Source organism: Podarcis melisellensis (assembly GCF_964234715.1).
Source record: "Podarcis melisellensis genome assembly, chromosome: 9".
In the NCBI taxonomy this organism is placed as follows: Eukaryota; Metazoa; Chordata; class Lepidosauria; order Squamata; family Lacertidae; genus Podarcis; species Podarcis melisellensis.
This window is the reverse complement of record NC_138541.1, coordinates 40,899,469-40,913,767: the sequence shown is the minus strand read 5'-3', so window position 1 is coordinate 40,913,767 and position 14,299 is coordinate 40,899,469. Positions and strand designations below refer to the sequence as shown.

The window sequence follows — 14,299 nt, the reverse complement described above, 5'->3', positions numbered from 1 at the left end:
TTCCAATACAGTTCCACAAGTGGCTTTTCTGTCCCGTGAAAGATCAAATTGTAATGTGGAAATTATAACAGTCAGGGAAACATCGGAGGAAATAAAATAAGCTGCCGTGCGAATGCAGCCATAGTTTGTTAGTCATGATTAAGTCGATTAATTCATCAATCAAATCTGCATTACTTTGCCTATAGGAAAAAAAATCTAAAGAGGGGGAGAGATATTTTCTTTTTCATTTATATGATTGCAAGGGGCCAGAAGTGACACACTGCAAGATGGCAGGTGGGCGTGGGAGAGAGTGATAGCAGCAGCAAAAATGCGCAGAGAGGAAGGCAGGGAGGAAAGAGTGGCTGGCAAGCACACAGCAGCAAAGGAGAGATAAGGAGCAAAGAGGGAGAGGGACCTCTGTCCCAGCAAAGACACGGGAGCCGAATACTAATTGAAAGTGGGAGAAAAGGAAAACTGTGGAGGGAGAGGAGCAGAGTGAGACAGCTGTGAAAGAGTTACAAAAAGCGATAGCCTGAGGTTGCAAGCTTAGTGGTGAGGCCAAATGTAGTAGTGAACCACTACAGGTCTATGCCACACAAGGAATCATAGAAATGTAGCGTTGTAGAGTTGAAAGGGACCACGGGCATCATCACAGCCCCCTGTGATGCAGGAATCTTTTGGCCCAATGTGGAATGCACAGGAGGTGGTTTGCTTGCTCATATTTGAGAAGCAAGGAAGAAAAGCCTCATTTTATTGTAGTGAACAATCCCGTTCAAGAAAACCATGTAGCTATTGGTTTATGCCATGCATCATTGTGGAAATTCTTCCATCAATCCTTGCCCATTTCATCAGTGGTAAGCTAAACCCTGACTTCTTAATAAGGAAAAGTTTCTGCTCACGTATATATCTTTTTAAAGTGTGGTTTAATGCTTTGGGCAACTCTTAATTGTTTAGGTAAGGACGCGGGTGGCGCTGTGGTCTAAACCACAGAACCTAGGGCTTGCTGATCAGAAGATCAGCGGTTCAAATCCCCACAACTGAGTGAGCTCCCATTGCTCGGTCCCTGCTCCTGCCAACCTAGCAGTTCGGAAGCACATCAAATAAATAGGTACTGCTCTGGCGGAAAGGTAAACGGTGTTTCCTTGTGTTGCTCTGGTTCGCCAGAAGTGGCTTACTCATGCTGGCCACATGACCTAGAAGCTGTTTGAGGACAAACGCTGGCCTATAGAGCAAGATGAGTGCCACAACCTCAGAGCCATCCACGACTGGACTTAACAGTCAGGGGTCCCTTTACCTTTACCTAAATGTTTAGTAAAGGTAAAGGGACCCCTGACCATTAGGTCCAGTCGTGGCCGACTCTGGGGTTGTGGCGCTCATCTTGCTTTATTGGCCGAGGGAGCCGACGTACAGCTTCCGGGTCATGTGGCCAGCATGACTAAGCCGCTTCTGGCGAACCAGAGCAGCGCATGGCAACACCGTTTACCTTCCCACCAAAGTGGTACCTATTTATCTACTTGCACTTTGACGTGCTTTTGAACTGCTAGGTTGGCAGGAGCAGGGACCGAGCAACGGAAGCTCACCCCATTGCAAGGATTTGAACCACCAACCTTCTGATAGTCCTAGGCTCTGTGGTTTAACCCACAGCGCCACCCGCATCCCACCTAATTGTTTAGGCAGTCATAAAAGACCAACTCAATATAGTCAGTACTGCATACAGTAAATACCTCGATCACTTTGCATCAGGGGTGCCAACTTGAATAAAATATTATGGGGGCCCAGGTAAGCCCCGCCCTGCATAATTGATCATATGACGCAGTGCACCCCCCCCCACTTGAATGGGAATGGCCATCAACTTTGTGGCGGCCTGGCTCCCTCAAATATTTTACTGTGGGGGCCAAAGCCCCCATGGCCCTAAGAGTTTGCTCCTATGCTTTGCATTTTAACTACCAAACATAGTTAGGCAGCTGAGCTAACCAGAAATAGTATGTGCACATTTCATGAATCAGTTCTCCCCATGGCAAAACTTTGCTCTTCTGGGTGATTTTTCCCCATCGCTTGTGAACAGATGCAAAATGTTCATAAAGGGTAGGTATAGGGCAAAGAGAACATGGAGAGCACAAGGCCTGTGGCTTATTATTTACTGACCCCTACATACGTTGATTCTCATTATTGTTCTTACATTTTTCATGCCGATTCCTTAATCCCACTTTAAAGCACATTGCAAATACATAATCTCTCAACACATGCCTGAGCATGTGTATTCCACACATACAATGTACAGTAAGCAAACATTTTTGCCTACAGGTTTGTACTGTCACGTCCTAGCTCTCACTTGCTGATAGAGTAAAGACCAAGTGACTAAATTAGAGCTATCTTCCTATCACTAGGAGCACTCTGCCATCTGCTGGACACCTCATTTGCCTGCAGTCTTGTGAATGGGCTCTTCTGATGGAAGCAAGTCCAAAGTCCATCTGAGCTCGATGGGAATTGTTGTCAGGACAGTATGTATAGAACTGATGTGTCTAAATTACACAGGTGCCTTGTAAAAAGGTTGCACTGTCTTAATATGAAGCCTTTGCTAAGTACATTATTTCTATCCCTAAATAGGATATTACTACTTTCATCTTAGATAATTTTAGACAGTATGTTTCCAAGCACAATTCAAAGTGTTGGTGCTGACCTTTAAAGCCCTAAATGGCCTCGGCCCAGTATACCTGAAGGAGCATCTCCACCTCCATTGTTCAGCCCTGAGGTCCAGTGCTGAGGCCCTTCTGACCGTGAAAAGCGAGGTTACAGGGAGCCAGGCAGAGGGCCTTCTCAGTAGTGGCGCCCAGGAAATAAACAACTATCTGACTTTTAGAAGACATCTGAAGGCAGCCCTGTTTAGGAGGTTTTTAATGTCTGATGTTTTATTGTATTTCTAATATTTTGTTGGAAGCTGTCCTGAGTGGCTGGGGAAACCCAGCCAGATGGGCGGAGTATAAATAATAAATTACTACTATTATATTATTATTATCTTTTGGGGGGCAAGATTTAGTAATGGCACTTGTAAGCATGGATGTTTGCATAGGACATGGAAATAATTGGGAAGACATAAACATTAAATACGAACTCAAGCCAGCTTGTAGGTGTCACATACAGTGATATGCCTAAGTATCACTGCATGTCAGTTACCAAACATTGTCACGTACTAACTCTAAGCAGTCTCTCTAAGGCTTTCCAGCTGCCCAAGTCCCATAATATCTTCATGGTGCCAAATCTACTTTCCTCAGAGTCTATCTTTTCATGAGATCTTTGACTTCTCCTTTTAAAACTTTGTTCTTAATCATAAACAAAATTTGGAAGCATTTTAAGTAGTTTTATCTACTTTTATATATTCTGTTTTGTTGATGGGCAACATACACAATTTCCTGTAGGCTCTTTTATAAAAGCTAGCTGAGGCAACCACTGCTAATAAAGCTCTGTCCTCAAACATGAGGAAAAGATTTCAAAGGATGAGAAAATGACCAGGAAAAGGCCCAAGATCCTATTACAAGTCTTGTAGTCCAACTCTAAATGTGATTATTGAAAAGTAAGTCCCACTTTGTTCAGTGGGACCTGCTTCCTAGTAAGCATGCTTAGAATTGCAGTCTTAACTGAAGTCTGGCTTTGAAGAAATATCATTAGCACAACCTATTCATTTGACGCTATCTTAGAATCCTTTTCACCAGAGACTCAAGGGTGGTTTCCTTGTCCATGTTTATGAGGACTATGCCATCAAGTAATGACTTGCATGCGTACATGCCACCAGGTGTCATCGCAGATGCCTTGCTTTTCAGTAGCATCAGTTCATATGATTAGAAGGGTGCATAATCAAGTCTAGAGTCATCAAGAGGCATACATTTGTGAACTAGACCTAAGAGAATGCCTTTTCAGGAGGGAGTCAGTTTTAGGAAAGCTTTGACTGTAATTTTAGACTGGTTCCTATTTACATATTTGGTTGTTTGTTACTGCTAGTACTAACCAAGAAATAATCTGAAACCATTTTAAGTAAGGGCACTTAATTATCTACTATAGGCATGAGGAACATTTGACCCTCCAGATATTGCTGAACTGCAACTCCCATCATCCCTTGTCATTGGCCACACTTCCAGGAGCCGATAGGAATTGTAATTCAGTAACATTTGGAGAGCTTCCTGCACCTGATCTGCTGCAGCACATGGTTGGAATTCTATCCTCTGATCTGCTTTTATTCCAGTCAAAAAGTAGCACTAGTCCTAAAGTGTCTGTTAGTCGTTACCTGCAGGCACCTCCTAGTCCTAGGGTACTACTGTAAAAGCTCTGGTTAAGATATTGAGATAAATTTCAGAACCAATGATTTCACCTGTTTCTGGGAAGAATAAACCAGCATTTTTTTTGCTGATAACTATGCTGATAACTCTTTAACTATGTAATTCTACTTGAATTCTAGTTGAATTCAACAGGACTTGCTCCAAATCCCAAGTTAGCCAACTGGCTTTCAGAAAGATTGAATGAAATCACCAACTCATGGACAAATACTCAATTACTCATTCCAACAAAATTTATAACATGTGTGTTTGTAGCAGGGATAGCTAGTATCTGAGGGTTAACATGACAGTTCCATAAACTGTGAACAGGTCTTCAGTTAGGTATCACCACCACACATACTAAATTTGATATTAACATCAGGTTATTAATATTAAAATGTAATAAATTTCAACCCCAAGTTTTCCTGCTCAAAATATAACATGGCACTGGCATTTATATTATTATTATATTATATTATATTATATTATATTAGATTAGATTAGATTAGATTAGATTTAGAATATCCAGATTAGTTATCAGTCAATTGCCACCGAAATGTTCCAGGAGCAGGTGAGGAAACCACTTGTAGGCCAAGGAGCAAATCAGGAACCTGCTGCTCTAGAACAGTGTTTCCCAACCTTGTGCCTCCAGCTGTTTTTGGACTACAATTCCCATCATCCCTTGCCACTGGTCTTGCTAGTCAGGGATGATGGGAGTTGTAGTTCAAAAACAGCTGGAGGCACAAGGTTGGGAAACACTGCTCTAGAACCAACCCAGGCTAGAGTAATCAGTTTGTAGATTGCAGGCCAAGCAGCATTAGGTTGGTGAAGATATAAATACAAAAACAGTATTCTGGAAATGCAGAATCTAAACCAAGAATGCCAAGATGAAATATAACAGGGAAAGCTTTCCCATTAATAAATGATCTCACAATCTAATCAACGGTGCTAAGGGATTTTAAAAAATTCAGTTTCATGAAAAATATAGTGTACTGCATTGCAAGTCAGTGTACCTCCTCCCTTTGGTGTGTGAGGGTGGTTCCTCCATTGAAGTAAAGAAGGAATGTCTTGAAGGCTCTGTATTTGCATCATGACTGCTGCACCACATCTCGGATTCCGACACTGACTTCCAATCCCTTCCCAATGCCATCACAAATGCCTAACCTTTAAAGGGCTCCATAACCTTTTTCCAAACTGTCTCCCCATCCATCTTTCCCAGTATATCTCTGCCCATGACCTCAAACATTACCACTGCCGGCCACTTATTCCCTTGCTGTCTCTTATCCCAGAATACTTAAATGGCTGCCAAACCTTTTTACTTCCTTCCTCGAAAACATCTTTCGTTTGAAGTTCTTTCCTAAACTGAACATCCAGTGGCAACTGCAATGAAGCCTACGTATTTGTACCTCCATTGCCCACACTGATTTAATTATTAGTCTACTATTTCTCCACCTCCCTTTCCTCTTTGCCCTCTGTTTTCCTCGTTGTCAAACTTCAGACTGGGAGCCCATTGGGGAAGGGACCTGGCTAAAGCATCATATACATTGATGGTGCTGCAAATAAATAAATAAATAAATAAATAAATAAATAAATAACAGATTACTGAATTAGGCCAATGGGTCATTTTATAAAACATGCTTGACTATATTTACAAGTGCCTTTTCTCTAAACTGTCCACCAAATTCAGATTTTAAAACAAAGGTGGGGCTTCCAGGTGTTGTTGCTAGCAGCTGGGATAGCTCAGTCGGTAGAGCACGAGACTCTTAATCTCAAGGTCATGAGTTTGAGCCCCACGTTGGGCAAAAGATTCCTGCATTGCAGGGGGTTGGACTAGGTAACCCTTGTGGTACTTCCAACGCTACAGTTCCATGATTCTACCCATGACCATTGTTGATGCTGGGTGGACCTGATGGGAGCTGGAGTCCAACCACTTCTGGAGAATCACTGGTTCCCCACCCCTTTTAAAAACCATCACATGAAGTGACAGCTGTGCTTTCCCCCCATAACATATCCTTTCTCTGTTTTCTTAAAGATTTCTTTTAAAGAAAGAAAAGTGGTTTGTACTAGCTTTCTATTTCCTAATATTGCAGACCAATTTATTATCTGAGTGGCATGGATTATTCAGATCTCAATAGCAGCGCTCTATTTCTAGGAAAAAAGACAGGAGTGGTAATTCCTTCCTAGAAATCCCTTCGTCTGCCTTGAAAGGCCTCATCCTTAACGAGAGAAGTATGGGAGTGAGGAAAATTCACTCTACATGCATTCCAAAGTCTTCTCTCCTTTGAATCATGTCCACATGCTCAAGCGTTATGCTTCAGAACACGGGTTCTGAAACCAGCCTTGGACGCTACAGTTAACAGCAGTTAGCAGAATCAATAGGCTTCTCCCCAGATCAATAAGAGATTTTAAACAGCCTTGCATGTAACCAGTGTTGATCAGGCAAAATGAAGCAAAATGTCAGTTGCCAAACCTGTTCCCTGTTCCATCTGTGCAGCTGTCCTCTTGAAGTCTCTTTCTACACGATCAACCAAGAGCCCTTAAAAACTACCCATTTGACTCTTCCATAAGCTTTCCAAGGCAGCAGCCTTCTTCATCAGGTGAAAGTTAATGAATAGGTTGAAAAGGGATGTTGCTTGCAAAAGCTTATGCCACAACAGAATAGTTCATTTCTACGATGCCACAGGAGCAATGGTTGCCCCTGCTATAACACAGCTCTCCTTTAGGAATGTTCATTTTCATTGCAGGAAGCTGCATCTGGCAATCGACTCCCTAATCTTTTGAATGTGTGGGGTGTGCTTTGGGGTCATGTGGGCACATCCCTGTTCTTGTTCTCCCCCTTCTTCAAGTTCTTGGCTTTAAAACCCTTGGCATCGCCCTCTTAGAAAATGCCTCTATCAACTGGGGACAGAATGGAACACATTCCTTTAAAGACAGTATGACAAATTGCAATTCTAATCATCTTAGCTGGCAGCGATTTTTCTGCTCAGGCTATCACTTCATTCAGTCTTCTCCTCCCCTGCTCAGCTTTCAATTTTTAAGATATTGTACCTTTATTCTTACAGTCGTGTGTTGTGAGGTATCTGTTTGTTCTTAATTCAATACGAGCGCAAACTGACAGAATTACATTTCTCTTGCAGTTACATTGTATTGCATGGGAGCAACAATTCAGACCTTAATGTTAACTAAGCCCCATTCAGTTAGTGTTTTTACCACCAGTATAGCAAAGGGGTAGCATCATAGGAGACTCTACTGAACTGAACAAGAATCTAATCAAGGAACCCTCCCACTACCTGGATGATTTAAACAAAAAATGAAATAATTTCATAGCTGTCATTTTGGTAGTGCCAGGGACAACTGTTCTTTGTTCCATCAAATATATCCCCTAAGGAGATGTACATTCCAGCTGAGGAACTTCATGAAAAACAGAGCATTTTCAGATTTGATTTTATCGTGGTATTATTTTTGCTACTTGACCCTTGCAATAGCTACAGAGTGCCTATTACTGAAGCCTTCTAGAAAACCCTCTGAGCCTTACAAAAGAGAAATATCAAGATGATGCCAAGTGAGAGACGGAAGGATGGTCACATGTGCATACTGTATATACTAAAAATTCATCTGAATCTATGTCATAGGAGACTGCTGTTCCAGAAAAGCAATGTTCCCTGTAGCAGGCTTATCACACAGGCAAGAGCCATTTCTACCCCAAATGCAGGACTCATTCTGTGCTCACTCTTCAGTTGCTTTCCTCCCCCCAAATCAAGGAAATGTTCCTGAGAGTGCTGTGATTTATTGAGAAAGGGACGGGGCAGAGTAATTCTAATATGGAGAATTGCAAAAAGGAAAATGGCTGATCGGTGCCTCTTGCAGCTATTGCTGTTCAAAATCAACAATCCACTTGCAGCTTTTTTGCTGCTTCCCCACTCATCCTCTTGCTATGCACCCTTTCCTACACCAAAAGAGGCCTTGGGGTTGAAACATCCCTCAAGAATCTCTCTCTCTCTCTCTTTTTTTTAAGCATAAGGCATATGCCAGAATGTGGACTTGTGAATTACTGAGGCAGCCTTCACAAGGCAGTGAACAGGCTTGGGACAAATGGTCCTGTGCCATGTGCAACCACGCACAAGGATGCTATCTTGCCACCCCTCCCAATTTGCCCACTCCTTCTCCTCCTGCATATGTGTAGCAACTCTGCCCAGTGAGACAACAGGCTGCTTCTGGACACTGCTTTTAGAAGAGTAAGCAGAGGAACCTGGTGCCAAATGTCTTTCCCCCTATTATGGAAAGATGGTGTGCTGAATATTCATCTTCCCAGTATACTCTGCTGTGGGAAGGTGAAAATATTCCGGTGCCCCTGAATCTGCAGGAAAAGGCAGGAAGAAAGCCCCAAATGCCGCTGTCCTGCAAGCTCTTGTCGCCACATTCTCTCCCTGCATCTCTAAAGCATTTCTTCAGGGAAGCAAATACCCATGCAGAAAGGGTTGACATGACATTCAGTCACAATGCATGCAGAGGTAAATAAGAGCACACCCCACATAGGCAGGGCCCATGGGGGGTTCCATTATGGAGCAGGGTGGGGTCCTGCCTACACCACAATCAGTCATGACTGCAGCCAACCTTATGTAATACATTGAAAGCACAAGAGAGAGATCCTTGGAAGTCTCTAGCCAAAATGCAAAGCAGATGGTACGATCTGGTCTGAAGGGGGTCAAGTGGCAGGACAGGAGTAGAGCAGGACCACCCTGAGCAGGCAATGGTGCAACCATCTTCCAGAGGGAAATTTAGCTGGATGGATGGGTGCATTTTCCATAGTTTAATCCCCTCACGCCCTGCCCCACAAGCCCTCCCAGGCTCTCTGGAGCAGCTGAATGCCAAAGTCATGATTCCCACCCCACTCAAACACACACTTGCTTAATGCACAAGAGCACCTGCTGCCCTAACTCCACCAACACAGGAGCAAAGGGTTTCTGGGGAGGGGAGGGGAGGATTTGAATGAACTGAACATTCATGACTCACAAGCGTTGGTGACAGCGAAGCTGTTGGCCACCTCCAGATTATCGATGTGGGGCGACAGTCGGAACTCTGAAGTGGAAAATTGAACCATCCCTACCCGAAATGCACTGTATTCCTGATCAGCTCCCCTGGGGAAGAGCCCCCCTGTAGGATGACAAACACACATAAAGACAGAACAAGAGAGACACACAGAGAGGACATCAGTGCTGCAGGCTCGGCAGTAGCGCTGCCAGACTCACAAAGAGAAAGAGACCTTCGTTTATTTGCCATAGGACTTGCCTCAGATTGCCAGTTTCACTGACCTTAGGGATGATCTATATCCTAAAATCTCAGCCATCTCCCTCCCTCCCTCCCCTTCAGGGTCCGGATACCCAAACTGAGCTTGGCAGGGGAAGGGGGGCAATATCTGGAAAGCACATGGCGTGTTGCCTTCCTCACATGAAGGGTGCAATCCAGATCTATTAAGAGCAATGAAAGGTGGGAGGTTTTGGCTTCCCCATCCTGATTTCGATGGGATGTGGATTGCACCTTCCCGAATGTCATCAGTGAAGTGCTTAGTTTTAAGCCATGAACTGCCTTGTGGAAAGGAGTTGCTTCTAGTGGGATGGGATTCGTGAAGATGGGTAACCTTTGGATTTAAGAATGGGGGGGGGCACAGGAGTTGATCTAAAATGAAGGCACTTTTCCTTTTTTTGGCAAGCATCCACTCCAGCAAGAAAAGGCTGGATTTAAGGGTGCATGCCATGAATACGGCAATTGGACCTGAGTGGTGACCGTGTGCCAGAATCTCATCTAACAATATATATATATATGGGATCCTCTCTGACGGGGCCACTCACCTATTTGTATGCCGTTGGAGTAGACCCCCCAGATGAGTCCCCAAACCAAAGGAGCCAGGAAGAGAGCAATCTGCCGGATCTTTTGCATTGCCATGAAAAGTAGAGCATCCACAAAGCCACAGAATATTCCTTTGCTGCAGCCGCCGCTGCCTTCTCCTCCCTTGCCCGTTTGTCGCTCAGCAAATTAGATCCTCTGCATCTTGGGCGAGCAGATGAAGGACCCGAGCTGGAAATGAGCCCTCAGCGGGAGAAGAAGAAGAGGAGGAGGAAGAGGAAGAGGAGGAAGGGGGTGGATAGAGAAGCAGCCTTGGCCCGCTGCTGCAGTGCTCCCGAGGCCAGCCCGGGGAAGGAAAGAGGCGCCTGGGATGCCGTTTTCAACGCTGCTCTTGCGCTGCCGTCGCCTCGGTACATCCAGCTCCTTCGCCGGCGAGCACACGCATTCGCCCAGCTCTGCCTCTCTCGCCCTCACACACACGCACACTCACACACTCACACGCGCGCACCCACCGCACACTCGCGCACAGCCAGGCAAGGCGAGCGAAGGGAAGAGGCGGCGTGCGCGTGCGCCGCCGGAGAGAGAGCCTCCTTATGCCCCCCCTCTCCGTACGCCCCCTCCCCGCGTAGGCCTGGACGCGCGCGCGAGCTCGGCGAGCCTTGGCGAAGGCACCGCTGCTGCTGCTGCTGCTGCTGCTGCTGGGGGCGGCTGGGCTCGCCAAGAGGCTGGTCCTTTTCAGCACCACGGACAGCGCCGCGGAAGACAGCCGGGGACAGCTAGGCTTCGGTCCAAAGCAGCCCCTTCCGCGCCCCCTACGGCTGCAGCGAAGAGCTCTCTCTCTCTTTCTCCTCCCTCCACCCCCCCCCCCAGTCTCTCTCGTTCTCTCTCGTTTCACCGGACAATCGCGGTTTCTGCCACCCCCGCCCTCCCCACCTATTGAGAACGATCAGGCTTCCGATCCAGAGAAGCAGAATGGTGTGGGTTGTGCCAAAGCGTAACTTAGAAACGGCCTGCTTTCCAGAGCTGCTTGCTTTCCCCTCCCCCGCTTCCCCAAATCGGACGGTTCAAGGAGCATCTTGGTCGGAGGAGGAGCTGCTCGCTCGCTTTCTGCATGCTAATCGCTTAAAAAAAAAATCAGACGCGTTGGCGGGCAGGAGAATGCCGTCTTAAAAAGAAGCGAAAGGAGATCAGCGCCCACCAGCTAGAGCTGGTCTGTCTGAATTTTTCACTCTTCCACTGAGACCAAGGTCTTGCTCTGAAAGGTTGGGAAACCGGGTCAAAAAGTAGGAACGGGGTTCAGCTACATTCTCTTTCCCAGAAACAGCTGTCTGGAGTTTCATGAGCTTCAAAGGAAAGCCAGTGCGAATATTGATCTCTTCAGCACACATTCTTACACATTTGATTACATGTGCCCATTGCATACACGCCCACGTTTAGCTGTGACATTTTGTACATTCAGGAAAGGTGCCACAATGGTCATATGAATACAGACCCACAGGTGCACGCCACTATTTGTTCATCTTGCTATGGGGCACCAGACTAGTAGTAGATTAATATACATTAGGTTTAACCTGCAGGCAATTGGAAAGAGGCCCCCATCTGTCTATAATGGAAGTATATTGTATTTTTGTCTGTTTTATTATTTGGTTACTGTAGTTTAATATCATATTGTGTACTGGGGAATTGTAATAGTGATATATCACCTTTAAGTATAAATGAATAAATATTGTGAGCTTGTAGCGTCAGATTGAGGTGAGAGACATCCATAGCCAAACACATAACTTAAAATTAGTAGCAGAACATAATTACTGAGCTTCTGCCTACTTGTGAAAAACTTTACTGAAGGGAAGGAAGGTGCAAAATTGGAAACTGGGTTCCAGAGTATATTACAACCCACTATCAAGCTCCTAAAGTGTTGCCATGTTATTCAGAGCTGCAGTGAAATTCCATACACTGGATGTTTCATTCCATTCATTTTAAAGCACAGATTCTCTCTTGCCTTGCTAAAGCTTACCAGAGGCATTGCCTTCTTCTGTGGTGTGTTTCTCAGATGAAAAAATATTGGCCAGGTGTGGGGTTGTCTACTGAATCAGGCACCTGGCAAAGGCCAGTGAAGAGATCCTCCCTCCTATTGGTGAGAGATACCCACTAGGGAAAAATAAAGCAGCAAGTGCTACTGAGTTTTCTTCCCAGAAAATCAAGTAGGGAACTGTGGCCTGAGAAGTGTAAGGGGAATCACAGTTATAATATTGTCCACTGGCTTGCCCCTAAGTCTATGTCCTTCCCAATGGACATAAAGCAAAAACAACAAAACCCACTTCTACTTTTAATGTGATGGAGGAACGGTACAGCTCTTATTTTGCTGGAGCACACAACCAACCACCTGTGTTAAAGGTAAAAGGTAAAGGCACCCCTGCCCGTACGGGCCAGTCTTGACAGACTCTGGGGTTCTGCGCCCATCTCACTTAAGAGGCCAGGGGCCAGCGCTGTCCGGAGACACTTCCGGGTCACGTGGCCAGCGTGACATCGCTGCTCTGGCGAGCCAGAGCCGCACACAGAAACGCCGTTTACCTTCCCGCTGGTAAGCGGTCCCTATTTATCTACTTGCACCCGGAGGTGCTTTCGAACTGCTAGGTTGGCAGGCGCTGGGACCGAGCAGCGGGAGCGCACCCCGCCACAGGGATTCGAACCGCCGACCTTGCGATCGGCAAGTCCTAGGCACTGAGGCTTTAACCCACAGCACCACCTGCGTCCCTCTACCCACCTGTGTTACAGATGGGCAAATTGTGGCCTAAGCTGGTGAAGCCCTTGCCCTAATTTCATGTGCCAAGGAGGGGGAAATGGGCAGAGGAGAGAGAAGTGGCAGCAGTAGAGGAGGGGGGAAAGGGAATGTCAGAAAGAGAAAGGAATAAGTGGTGATATAAAAAGGGTGGCCTCACCCATCTTTAGCTTCAGCCCCACCCACATTGGGCCCTACCCAGGGTTTTTTTTTCCAGCTGGAACTCACTGGAACTCAGTTTTTTTTAATTAAAGATTTTCTTGTTTTACAAAAGTGTTTGCAATGTCTCTCCCCCCCCCATGTAACATTTTTACAAATCAGCTTCATTTGTTGAGACATTGGGAAGAAAAGGGGGAAAGATGGGTGGGAGTCGGGCGACGGTGTTACTATTTTACTTACTATATATAGGGTTTGGCGTCAGCATTGTTTGTGTAGGTTCTTTGTTGTCCGCTTGTGTTCCTTTGCTGGTGAGAGAGGTTGGGGTTGGTCTAGGGTGTTGTTGTTCATTTGTGGTTGGCTGTGGTGATCTTGGTTTTCATGTGTGAGTGGAGTGGGGTGGGTGGGTGTTTTGGATCAGGTTAGCCATATTGATTTGTATGTTGTTGGTGGGTTTTTGTCGTTGTCTGGTGGGGCTGTGTATGTGATAAAGGGGAGCCATACCGGGGAGAAGTTGTCTTCTTCTATTTGTCCCTGTGTCAGTTTCAGTTTATTGGTTAATTTTTCTAGTAAGGCTGTTTCCCATACTATTTGGTACCATTGGTCCATGCTTACTCCTGACAGGTCTCTCCAGTGTCTGGCTATGATGCTTCTGGCCCCTGAAAGTAGGTGGGTTATGAGTTCTTTGTGGTGTAAGTGGGCATTATTGTCTGGGAAGATGTTTAGTAAGATAAATTCTGGGGTGATTTCTAATACTTGCTTGGTTATTTTGTTTATTTCTTGTATGGTGGTTGTCCAGAATAGTTGGATTTTGGCACTGGAACTCAGTTCTGGCACCTCTCAGGTGAGCACCATTGCCATTATCAGAGAAAAAGAGAGGAGTTTAAAGCAACAGCTCATTCTGAGTTCCAGCACCTCTTTTCCTAGAAAAATAAAACCGGCCCTACCAACATTGCCAGTATGTGGCCCCTGACAGATTATCCCCGAGAAAATGTAGTCTTTGGGAGAATGTAGACTTGGAGAGAAATAAGATTTGCCCATTCCTAAGATAAAATATGCCCATAAGGTTGATCTTACAGGAGAAGCTCCTCCGTTATTGGCTGAACCACTGAGGGCCCTCATGACAATAATAAAATGCAATTGAAGAGGTTTATTTTAACAAACAAAGGTATTCCCCCCACCATTGCTGGGATAGGAGATTTAAAGTGTACCATCATCACACTAACCAATCATG

At 45.4% G+C, this 14,299-nt stretch overlaps 1 protein-coding gene across 6 annotated transcripts in view; it reads right to left on the bottom strand.

The window, feature by feature from the left end:
• GRIA2 (glutamate ionotropic receptor AMPA type subunit 2) overlaps nt 1–10,974 on the bottom strand; it is a 74,454-nt gene extending 63,480 nt beyond the window's left edge. For 3 of the 6 annotated variants that reach the window (XR_014172020.1, XM_081926331.1, XM_081926334.1), the window contains exons 1-2: nt 10,136–10,974; nt 9,300–9,440 (exon numbers count right to left, since the gene is read on the bottom strand). Coding sequence is in view for 5 of the 6 variants with exons in the window: in XM_081926331.1 (XP_081782457.1) it covers nt 9,300–9,440; nt 10,136–10,229 (235 nt within the window). In the remaining variant the exon portion in view is untranslated. The remainder of the gene's footprint in view (nt 1–9,299; nt 9,441–10,135) is intronic. The other 3 variants (XM_081926333.1, XM_081926330.1, XM_081926332.1) reach the window with 3 other exon arrangements.
• Nucleotides 10,975–14,299: the final 3,325 nt, after the last annotated feature.